At 59.2% G+C, this 8110-nt stretch overlaps 1 protein-coding gene across 1 annotated transcript in view; it reads left to right on the top strand.

The window, feature by feature from the left end:
- Positions 1-358: 358 nt before the first annotated feature.
- Positions 359-8110, top strand: part of NTN4 (netrin 4) — a 93372-nt gene continuing 85620 nt past the window's right edge. Inside the window, exons 1-2 of the mRNA XM_008062904.1 lie at positions 359-433; positions 2639-3168. Coding sequence (XP_008061095.1) covers positions 2695-3168 — 474 coding nt within the window. The 5' untranslated portion in view covers positions 359-433; positions 2639-2694. The remainder of the gene's footprint in view (positions 434-2638; positions 3169-8110) is intronic.

Below are 8110 nucleotides of genomic sequence, written 5' to 3'. Positions count from 1 at the left end.
CTCGCCGCGGCCTCCTCCACGCCCCGGAGCCGCCGCGCGCCCCCGCCCCTGCGGGCCGGCTTCGGGCTCTGCGTCCCACACCCGGCGGAGTCAGGCAGCCTCCTGGGTGCACTTGGAGGGTCGCTTTGGGGGTTTCCGGGTATTTTGCCACGGTTGTTTATCCGGCTCAAGGCTTTCCTGGGCTTACGGCAGGGGCCCTTGCGATTGTTGTTCAGGACGTTCCCCCGGAGCCGGCGAGGGTCTCGGACGTCGCCTTAGCTCTTCCTGCGCGCACGCCCTTCAGAGCGAACCCTCATCAGCCTCTCCCTTCAAGCCGTGTTGTTGCGAAAACACGCTCGCCGTGAGAGGCAGCAAATGGCATCACAAGGCGAGTGTTTCCCGTCAGAAAGTACTTGTCCAGGCAGTATATGCTTTTCCCCGGAGTGCCTGACAGGTGAGTCATAGCACACCGTGTGTGCGATCCAGGCCACAAGCCACTGCAGCCCGGGGTGATCAAGAAGGCAAACAGCCCAGGCTCAGTGCACACTTAAACTTGACTTTTGAAGAACAATGCCGCAGAAGCCCTGAATTTGGGTCACAAGGCTCTGTGGGCCAGGAGTGTGGGTGTGGAGCCTGGGGTGTGTGTGTGAGCCTGGTGGTGAGTGGGCACGGGTCTGAGGGTGTGAACCTGGGTGTCGGAGCCTGGAAGTGTGTGGGCCTGGGTCTGGGTGGGAGAGCCTGGATGTTGGAGCCTGGGGTATGTGGGCCTGGGGGGGAGTGTGAGTCGGGGGCGTGTGTTCACAGGGGTATGTGAGCCTGGGGTGTGCGGACTTGGGGGTGTGTGGGTCTGGAGGGGATGTGAACCTGAGGGTGTGTGAGCTTGGGGCACGTGCCATCTCTGCGCCGTCCAAGCAGTCATTTTGCCTCTCCAAGCTCCCGGGAGAACAGCTCAGAGTTCCTGCTTCCCAAGAGGCAGAAACGTTCAATTAGCCGGAATCTGAGGTTTGATTTCCCTCTCCCTCTTTTCCTCTCCGTTGTCACCTGGAAAAGAGATGGTTTTGCTGAAGGTATCTGTCCTTGAAGTGACAAACCCAAATTAAAGGGCTATAATCTGCAGTCGGAATGTTAGTAAGTGGAGGGTGTTTATCCTTTTCAGTAATTTTGCAACATTAGAGTCCGCTCGGCCTTTGTTGGGAGGAAGAGTGTGTCTCTCAAAGAGGGCGTATTGGTTCCCAGGTCAGGTTTAAGGGTGCTGTTCCCGTTGCCGACTGTAGGCGCACGCCTGCTGAGCAGACAGGTGACGACTGTGCGACCCATCACAGGCGGCTGAGACGGACAGGTGCCACGGGCATGGGCGTGTAGGGGGCCTTCTCCCTTGTTAAATGTACTCAGTGTTAAAAGGGAGGGTGCACATTCGGGCTCCAGTGATCTCTCCCTAATGACGTCCCACTGCATATTACTAAGTATATGCAGTAATATTGCTGTTCCCAGGCAACTTATTCCTTCCTTGGCCTAAAAGTATAAAGAAAATAGAACTCTACAGTTCCTCCTGAGTGCATTCTCATGATAGACATGTCAGATCATGCTGGGGACCCAAACTGTATTTGAAAGACTAAATTAGGCAATCTCAAACACATGCTGGTTTTTTAGCAAGTTGTGACTCCAGAAACAAATGTGTGTATTCCAAACATAGAAAACATCTGTAAGACAAAGCACCTGGAAGGTTTGGGGCTGATCGTCTCTACCCCAGTGGTTCCCTTCCCTCGTCTCACCCTTTCCCTAAAGTGACTTTTTCCTCTTATGAACTTCACATCTGAATATAAACACCAAGTGCACACACGCGTGTGCACAGATGCGCCGTGAGCAAAGGACAGCGTCCATGCTCGCATTCATGGCATTCGCACCCCCACCCCCAGAACTCCGTGTTGCTGGGGTTTTCGCCACACACAATTTGAAAAGGGAAAGGTTGATGAGGGTTCACTTTTGAAGGGCGCATAAGCAGGGCGAGTTAAGGCAACACCCGAGACCCTCACCAGTTCCTGGGGAAAGTCCTGGGTCCTCGTAAAGTCCCCTAAACTGCTAAGTCCCAAAAAGACTTGAGCCAGATAAACAACCCATGGGCTGCTTGAAAGTCTCCAGCTCTTGGGGGCTAGGGTGCTGGGACGGTTGTGGGTGGGCCAGGTGGCCGGAAGTGCTTTCTGAATGGATCCAGCCCAGGAGCACGGGCGTTCCTCCACCTGCTCGTGTCATCTTTGGTTCCCTTGAGCGCTGTCCTGTAGTCTTGTGGTCAAGATCTTTCACCTCTCCGGTTAGGTGGATGCCGGGGCATTTTATTCACGTGTGTGCTGCTGTGGTGAACGGGACCATGTTTTTGATTTGGCCCTCAGCCTGCCTGGTGCTGGCGTCTAGAAATGCAGCTGGTTGTTTGCGCATTGCTTCTGTATCCTGAGACTTGGCGGAGGAGGTTTTGGTGGAATCTGGGGTCTTCCAGGGTGGCATCCCCTCATCTGCGAGGCGAGCTGGGTCAGCCTCTGCCTTCCCTCTGGGAACGCCCAGCTGCTTCCCTCCCCTGCCATGCGCTGGGCCAGCCGTCCAGCCTCGTTCCCAGGAGCGGTCCCACCCGGGTCTGGCCCGAGTAACACCTGCTTTGCCTTGGCAGGCCTGAGCGGCGTCTCCGGGGTGAGTGCCCGCTGTGAAAGGGCCTGCAACCCTCCCATGGGCAACCTGGCCTTGGGGCGGCGACTCCGGGCCGAGTCCACCTGCGGCCAGAACGCCACGGAGCTGTACTGCTTCTACAGCGAGAACGCCGACGGCACCTGCCGGCAGCCGCACTGTGACAAGTGCAACGCCGCCCACCCCCACCTGGCCCACCCTGCGGCGGCCATGGCCGACTCCTCGTTCCGGTTTCCCCGCACGTGGTGGCAGTCCGCGGAGGGTGTGCACAGGGAGCAGATCCGGCTGGACTTGGAGGCTGCGTTCTACTTCACCCACCTCATCATGGTGTTCAAGTCCCCGCGGCCGGCCGCCATGGTGCTGGACCGCTCCCGGGACTTCGGCAGCACGTGGGAGCCCTACAAGTACTTTGCGGCCAACTGCTCGGCCACGTTTGGCCTGGAGGATGATGTCACCAGCAAGGGCGCGCCCTGCACGTCCAGATACTCCAGCCCCTTCCCGTGCACTGGAGGCGAGGTAAGTCGCTGGCGAGCTCCGTGGAGGGAGGGGGACTAATGTGACCAGCCCACATTTTTTTTGAAGCGTGAAGCCACGCTTGCAGCCACATGAATGACGTTAGGATGTCCATGGGCTTTATTTGTCATCAACGATCTGTCCCTCTCAGACCTGGAAGCGCTTTCGGGCAACTCGCCCTCCAGCCAGGCTGCGTGCAGTCTGAATCCGGAGGTTTGGGTTTCACGGTAAGAAGGGGCAGACCCGCGCCGTTGCTCTGGGAGGTCTAAGAGGCGTCGTCCATGGGATGCTTGTGCTTCCGAGAGGAGCAGTTGCAGAGACAGCCTGCTCCCCGGGCCTCACGGGCATCTTCCTGCTGCTGGCAACGTAAATAGGAAGAAAATACAACCCAGGCCAAGAAGGAAAAGCGTCTGTTTGTCAGAAGCATGCTTTGGTGTCACAGCAAAATGCTGTTGTAAGATTTCAAGAGTGCATAGCAAGGAGTGGGGTCATTTCACATGAGATCCAAAGGTCCAGCTTGGGCTCACAGATGGGCAGCCAGTGCAGGGACTCCGATCTAGCCCAGGCCCAGGACCAGCTGAAACTCCTGCCAAGCCGCCCCTGACCCAGTTGTGTATGGAATGTTTTCTCTTTGTTTACTATTTCCTTCCCCCCGGGCTAAGCAGGCCTTTGTAACTTACGTGGCCTGGTGGCACCTAGAAAGCCCCTCCCAGATGTGTAGAACATTCAGAGGAGGCTGGATACAGGCAGACGAGGAGAATGTCGTGCCGCCGACCAGCCGATGGAGAAACGTTGATTAGAAAACAGAGACGCGAGAGCATTCTTGCTAACTCTGGGTCATGACTTGAGCAAACAGGCTGGCTTTCCACTGGGCTGATTCTGGCCCTCCCCTGGGGACATGTAGCAATGTCTGGAGATGTTTATGCGGGGGGCGGGGGGAACCACCACTGTCAGCTAATGGGTGGAGGCCAGGGCTGCCGCTAACTCGGACCACACACAAAATAGCAATGCCCACCCGCCCCAGCAGGGGCTCCTCCAGCCCTGGTGTCAGCCATCCCGAGGCTGGGAGAGCTGGCCATCAGGCACGTGTCCAGCACCCACGTCCCAGCACTGCAGGCGCAGCGTGGCCCTTGCCCAGCATCCTCTCTGTCGCGCCTGATTCGACAGGTGTGTCTTAGGCCCCTGTGGGGTCAGGCACTGGGTTCGGGGCTGCTGACTCTGCCTTGGGGTGGGATGGGGGTCGCTTGCCAGGGGCCCGATGCGAAGGCTGTCCTGGGGACTCTATCTCCGCCCTGAGTGCCGCAGACACCGGGGCCTCGCCACGTGTCCAGGTGCTTCTGTGAGACAGGGACAGAGCTGCAGGCCCCCAGGCCACTCAGGACATGGCCAGGCAGCATGCCGACTATCTCCTTTCTGCTCCATGGTCCCTACCTTTGGCTTGGTGCTGTAAGTGCGTGGCACCCTCCCACAATGGACATTTTTAAAGATGCCAGGACAGGAAAAGGACAGATGAGTGAGACGCGTGTTTTCGTGGTGTGGAGCGTGCTGGTGTAGAAAGCCCGTGTGTAGCTTGAGCGCTCAGGTGGCTCTGGGCTGAGCAGTCTCGTATGGGCTTCCTGTGTTTCGATGCCGAGGGACCGTGGGTCTCCGTGAGGACATGCAGGTTGGACACCAGGGGTGGGTGGCTTGTGCAGCAGATACCGTGCGGAGGGGGTCACCACCATCAGCAGCAACTGAGAGATGATGGAAGTCACATGTGACCAATCTGTAGCGGAAACGCTTGTCTTCTTTAAGCCAAACCACGTAGTGTCATCAATGCTCGCATCACATTCCAAGCAAATAGAGGCTCAGATGTACGCTGGGTACTGCAGTGAAGAGACATTCCTTGCACCCAGTTGGTAAATATTTTTAATTGTAGCTGTTACTTCAGTAGACTTGAGTCAGGGTCTCATTCTGTCTTTCAGGCTGGAGTGCAGGGCTGTGATCATGGCTCACCGCAGCCTTGACCTCCAGGGCTCAGGTGATCCCCTCTCCTCAGCCTCCCCAGTAGCTGAGACGACAGGCACGCACCACTATGCCTGGCTAGTTTTTTAAATGTTTTTTGTAGAGACGAGGTTTCGCTGTGCTGCCCAGGCCGGTCTCAATGCTTGCGCTCCAGCAGTCCTCCTGCCTCGGCCTCCCAGAGTGCTGGGATGACAGTCGTGAGCCACCACGCCTGGCCATTTTGTTTTATTTTTGAGAGCAGCTTGTACTTCAGTGGCAAGGAAGACACCAGGGCTGCCTGCTTCCCTCTCGGGCATCGTGTGCAGGTGCGCGAACACTCAGGTGTGACAGACGCTTCCTTTCGGGGGGCAGCTTTGGGCCCCAGCCTCCCTCCAGAGTCAGAGGGGAGCCTCCCTCCGGAGTCAGGGACCACGGGAGGCTCAGAGCGAGCTGCTCGGCCTCCCCGCCATGTGCGCGCACATGAGTGCTAAGCACGGATCTGCCCTCCACACCCAGCTCTGCCATCCGCTCTCCCCTTTGGAAACGGAGCACTCAGAAACCTGGCCAGCCGTCCAGTCAAGCAAGGAGTCCCAGCTCCCGCGCGGGGCTGCTCTCCCGTGGGCCTGGGCCTTCCTCCCTTCTGGAGGACAGGGCCTCTCCGGGCCTCGCCTGCTGCTCGGGGGCCCTAGGCCTGCCCCAGGCGCCGTGTGCTTCAGGGCTCATTGGGAAATGGCTCTCTGGGCCTGAGCCTGGAGCCGCGTGTCTGAGGACTCAGCTCCCGCCCTGAACAGGGCAGGAGGTGGCAGGTGCCACCCGAAAATCCACCCAGGAGGACGCCTGCCACCTCGGCCTGAAGCCTGCTGCCCCAAGTCTTTCCAGGAACGGGGTGAGGCTGGCCGGAAGCGCGGCTCCTCCCCAGGAGATGAGGTCAGGCTCGGGGAGGGCACTGCCCAGCAACTTAGGGCGAGTCGGTCCTGGCTGGAGCTGGGGTCTCCCGCCCGTGTGTCTCGTGTTTGCGCCGTCAAGCTAAGTCCCCTGCGTCCCCGCCCCACCGCCCTCACCGTCTGTGTCCTTGCTCGTGTCCGTCCCGGGCTCCGTCCTCGTGTCTGTCCCCACATGCGTGTGGCTGAGACGCGAAGGGGAGAAGAGTTCGCCGAGCAGCTTTCTCCTCCACGGTCGTGTCCTCCGAGAGGCCAGTGGTGTTCTGGGAATAGCAGGGTCCCTTGTCAGGCTGGGCTGGGAACCACAGCTGGGTCTGGAGAGTCAGACCTGGGGAAACACACCTGCGCTGGGGTGGCGTGCCCCGATCCCCGAGAGAAGCCCGAAGGGGAGCTGTTTCCGCCCCGACGTGGCCGGGGAGCCCGCTTTTGCAGGCCTCCAGCTCCCACTTTGCAGGAGCGCAGAGGCCCGCAGAGCACAGCGTGGGCAGCTCTGGGGGGATCAAGTGCCCCCAGAGGCACGGAGGCCTGGCAGGCATGGCTTGACACCAGTGCTCCCTGCGGGTGGGGCTGGGTCGCCTCTGTGGCTGGAGCCTGGAGGCCTTTCGGGACACAGGGCCACCCCCTCCGGTGACCTAAGGACACAGGGAGATGCAGCCACCCTCCCGGGCCATGCAGCCAGGCCTTAGGAACCTGGAATTGTGATGATCGCTGTTCCGGAAACAGCGTTTTTTCCCTGCCCGAAACCGGCTCTACGGGGATGCGGCCACTGTCCCCGCGGACGTGGGGGCAACCCGCTCCCTGCTCTACTAACCCTCTCCTAAGAGAAGTCTGTGCGGAATTGGACGGCCACCAGCCAAGCCACACAGACCGTCTTGTCCGCAGGGCGCGACGAATACTTGGCACTCACAGGAGGGCTGCCAGCGCAGAGGCGGGAGCAGAGGGCAGAGCTGGGTCGGGCCGTCCCTGAACGGAGCAGGCCGGGCGAGGGTGCCGACTGCGGTCCCCGGGACCCCTGCGTCCTGGGGCTTAGCACGTTGCTGGCATCACAGTGGGCAGCCCACGCGCCTGTCCATGAACGAAGGGATGTCTGAACCACGTGGCAAGCAGGAGGATGATGGAGGGCGCGGTGCGTGAGCCTTGGGCGGGGGTGGGATTCTGAAGCCCTGGCTCACGCAGAGAAGAAGCTGACTCGGCGGTCACGTGCTGGCCGTGGAGCAGAGAGGCCGTGCCTAAGGGGTCTTACCTGGGGTTCCTTGCCTGCTTCTCAGAGGGTTTTCGGCTACTCTGTGTCAGACCCCACGGCAGGGTCTGGGGACACCTCAGTGAATCGAACAGGATATCCGTCCCCATGCACCTCAGCTTCTCACGTGGGGCTGGCAGGCAAAGAACAAGTACGTGAGACACATGGGGGGCAAGGGTGTGGTCACTACTCAGGAAGCTGGGCGGGGCGGGGCGTGGCGCCGTGGGGGTGGGCTGCCGTTGAAAAACAGGGCAAAGGGTTTTTTTTGAGTTGAGGTCTCACTCTGTCACCCAGGCTGGAGTGCAGCGGCCTGATCACAGCTCAAGGCAGCCTCGACCTCCTGGACTCAGGCGACCCTTCCACCTCAGCCTCCCTCCTGAGCAGCTGGGACTACAGGCAGGTACCACCACACCTGGCTAATTTTTACATTTCTTTTTGTAGATACAAGGTCTCACTATGTTGCCCAGGCTGATCTTGAACTCCTGGGCTCAAGCAGTCCTCCCACCTCGGCCTCTCAAAGTGCTGGGATTGCAGGCGTGAGCCACCATATCTGCCTGGTTAGTTTTTGTTTGTTTGTTTGTTTCCTTTTTTTTGTAGTGATGGGGTCTCGCTATGTTGCCCTCCCAAGTGCTGGGATGACAGGCTTGAGCCACCACACTTGATGAAGAAAGAGGTGGAAGGATTTGTGTGATGGGATGGATGGTGAGAGGGCTTTGAATTCATGGGCGAGTTTTCACGAGTGAACAAAAAGCATAATTAGGGATCCCATTGCTTTCGACCT

This window comes from Carlito syrichta, unplaced genomic scaffold (genome assembly GCF_000164805.1).
Source record: "Carlito syrichta isolate Samal-C Ts95f unplaced genomic scaffold, Tarsius_syrichta-2.0.1 Scaffold97037, whole genome shotgun sequence".
Lineage (NCBI taxonomy): Eukaryota > Metazoa > Chordata > Mammalia > Primates > Tarsiidae > Carlito > Carlito syrichta.
Note: the sequence above shows the minus strand (reverse complement) of the source record. Positions and strands in the feature narration are given on the sequence as shown.